This window comes from Fukomys damarensis, unplaced genomic scaffold (genome assembly GCF_012274545.1).
Source record: "Fukomys damarensis isolate Sample0158 unplaced genomic scaffold, DMR_v1.0_HiC HiC_scaffold_20, whole genome shotgun sequence".
Classification (NCBI taxonomy): domain Eukaryota; kingdom Metazoa; phylum Chordata; class Mammalia; order Rodentia; family Bathyergidae; genus Fukomys; species Fukomys damarensis.
The window spans coordinates 2,118,131-2,121,109 of record NW_022900932.1 but is presented as its reverse complement, the minus strand read 5'-3'; the positions used below and the strand labels follow the sequence as shown (position 1 = coordinate 2,121,109).

Here is a 2,979-nt window from a genome sequence, read left to right as displayed (position 1 = left end):
CGCTCTGGAGGGCGGAGCTTGGGGTCGCCGGACCCGGGAGGGGACACTCTCGAGAGAGAGCCCGCTCCCCCCACTCCGCGGCCTCTGGCGGCCCCCACCACCCGCACAGCTTCGCACCCTCCGGTCTGGGGGTCCCGGGGAAAGTCTTCCAAAGATCCTCTGTCCCTCAGGCCTCAAGTCCTGCGAAGGCAGCCAGATCCCGAGTGCCCGGGATCCCCCTCGCCACCCGGGCCTCGCTGTGTCCCTCTGCGCCCTCCGACCCGCTCTCCCCTCGAGGTCTGGGGGCGGCGGCTCGGGACGTCCAGACTCAACTCTCGGCCGGAGCCAGAGACTCGAGAATTGCGTTTGGACAATCAGGAGCCGCGGCCCGGGCGGGGAGGGGGCGCGGGAGGACCACGACCACGCGGAAGAGGGGACACGCGAGGGGGCCACCGCGGGGAAGGGGTGTGCGTGGGGTCGCGATGTCTGCAGTGGGAGTGGGTAGCAGCCCCTTCCAGGACTCAAGTAGAGGAAGGGGGTCCGCAGAAGAGAGAAGAGGAAGGAGCAGAGCCCTCCCCGCTGGGGGCAGAGAATGGGAGGGATACCGGGGAGCAGCGTCGGCGATGGGCGAGGTGCGGCTCTAGGACTTGGGCTGAGGCTGCCAGGGGTAACCTGTCTCTGGGACAAGGCAGCAGTGGGTCCCCTCGCCCCCTACCCCAGTTCCCCCCTACTTCCCTGTCCTCTCCTCCTGTCCGTGGCCAGTCCTTATGTGGGCGCCAGAGTCGATTAGCGCGGACCCCCTCCCCTTCCTCCTCCTCCCAACCCCCTCCCTTCTGCTCTCCTCCAGCCCCTTTCATGGCTGGTCCATGCCCCTAATCCTGGCCCCCTCCCTTAATCCCCCCCATCCGACCCCAGGCCGGCTGCGGCTATTGTAAGGTGGAGAGAGGGGAGGGGGGACTGAGAGAAAGAGGATGGGGGAGGGCCACCTGTTCCAAGACCCCCTTCCAAGGCCAGACTGGACACCAGGATGGGGCCAAGAACAAACCACCCCTGGGGAACCATCAGGACCCAGGCTGGGGGCGGTGGGGACTGGCCTTGGAACCAGTGACAGGGGTGGGGCAGAAACCCTCCCTCCAGAGAGACCCAGAGTGTCACGCATACACAGTGACATACACTCTTTCCTCTCACACCCGGCGGCGGGGGTTGCCCTGGGAGACCAGGCAGTGAAAGGGAACAATCCTTAGGGAAAGGGAAAGGGGGAGTGGGGAAGGGTCTGAGGGCTTGGACACAAGAAGAACCGGAGGTGGCAGGGAAGAGGATTTGGAATTTATTAGGGTCACAAGCACCCCTGCCTCCCATATTCAGCATTCTTGAGCCATACGCTGCCACCCCTTTTGTAGCCTGGGAACTTAGAGTCCTCATCAGCAGGAGGCCAGGCAGAGTGGTGGGGGAGAGAGCAGAGTCCAGGGTCCTTGAGGCTGTTACATGAAAAGACCTCCTGGGAGGGGCAGGAACATTGGGGCAGATGCGTGGGTGGAGAGAGAAATGGGCCGGGGGTACCCACTTCTGTCCCAGCCTTGGGACCCTCCGCCCTTCCCAGTGGCTCCAGGCTCCCCTTGCTCGCTTCCCCATCTGGTCTGGGTTCCACTTCTCCACCCTCTGCCTCCCCACGTGGGCCTCATACCCGTGACTTCCACTGAGGCCCCCGTGATGTATCCACTGTCTTCAGATGCCAAGAATGCAACCACCCCTGCCACATCTAAGGAAATGATGGGCAGAGTCCCACTCACTGCCGTGGTCCCGGAGCAGCCACCCCAGGCTTGGAGCGACTCTCAAGAGATGCCACAACACTTGGGATCTCCTCACTCAGGCCCTCCTCAGGACCACCTGCCCACTCAGTGCTCACCCTCAGGGGTCCCCATGTGTCCCATCGGGATCATTCCGGTCACCTGTAAGGAAACACTCATATGTGTTTTTTTTTAATCCATTGTTTTTGAAAGCTGTGCTTTTCTCCTTTTGTCTTTATCCTTCAGACATTTATCAACATCTGCTTACCACGCACTGTGCCCAGCTCAAGCCCAGAGAAATTGCTATTCTGCCTCTACCCACAGCCTCCTACCTTGTCCTTTACTTTCTGTGGGATTGTCTGAGTCATAGGTGTGACCATGAACCCTGGGAGGACAGAGTTACAGCGGATCCCGTGTCTGTGGAAGGGAGAGTGGCTGCTGACTCTGGGGAGGACACTGACCCCTCCCTCAGGGCCCTTCATGCCTCTGTGAGGTCCCCCTGAGGCCCTGGTGTCCGACCCACCGTCCAAGCTCCAGGGCTGTGGTCTGGGTCAGCCCAATCACGCCAGCTTTGGATGCTGCGTAGTTTGTCTGCCCCATGTTCCCCACCTGTAGGTGCGCCAGAGATCTCAGGTGAGTGGAGTCTCAAGAAGGGGCTCTCTGTGCCCCGGGCTGACCTCAACCCTGCTCAGCTGACCTTCCCAACGATGCTGCTGATGTTGATGATGGAGCCATGGCTACCACTGGACACCAAGGCCTGGGCTGCAGCCTGAGTGACTAGGAAGGTGCCCTGGCCGGAGAGGGTGACAAGGTGGAAACGATCAGCCCAGTGACAGCCCTCCTCCAACTCCTGCCCTGAGGCTGGGGGCAGAAGCTACAGGCTCAGGGGTCACCACCTTGAGGTTGACAGCTATGACTTTGTCCCAGTCATCCTCAGACATGTGGAGCAGGAACTCATCCTGGTTGATGCCCGCACAGGACACAACGACAGATGGCGGGCGAGAGAAGCAGGCCTGCGGGAGGGGGAGGTTACACAGGAAAACACCACAAAGAGCCAAAGCCAATGGGGCAGTGTCGCTGGCGTTCACCTGCACTTGCTCCAGCAGGCTCCTGACGGCCCTGGCCTCGGACACGTCAGCCTGGAAGGCGGCGTGGTTCCCGTGGGGCGCCCCTTCCTCGCTGCCCGGCCCGCCCAGCAGCTGCACCGTCTCGC

General features: G+C 62.1%; 1 protein-coding gene across 1 annotated transcript in view; it reads right to left on the bottom strand.

The window, feature by feature from the left end:
- Positions 1-1,258: 1,258 nt before the first annotated feature.
- The window catches only part of Hsd17b8 (hydroxysteroid 17-beta dehydrogenase 8), a 2,242-nt gene continuing 521 nt past the window's right edge, over positions 1,259-2,979 (bottom strand). The window contains exons 2-9 of the mRNA XM_010605381.2: positions 2,855-2,974; positions 2,663-2,779; positions 2,464-2,556; positions 2,290-2,375; positions 2,099-2,183; positions 1,886-1,928; positions 1,664-1,738; positions 1,259-1,477 (exon numbers count right to left, since the gene is read on the bottom strand). Coding sequence (XP_010603683.1) covers positions 1,461-1,477; positions 1,664-1,738; positions 1,886-1,928; positions 2,099-2,183; positions 2,290-2,375; positions 2,464-2,556; positions 2,663-2,779; positions 2,855-2,974 — 636 coding nt within the window. The 3' untranslated portion in view covers positions 1,259-1,460. The remainder of the gene's footprint in view (positions 1,478-1,663; positions 1,739-1,885; positions 1,929-2,098; positions 2,184-2,289; positions 2,376-2,463; positions 2,557-2,662; positions 2,780-2,854; positions 2,975-2,979) is intronic.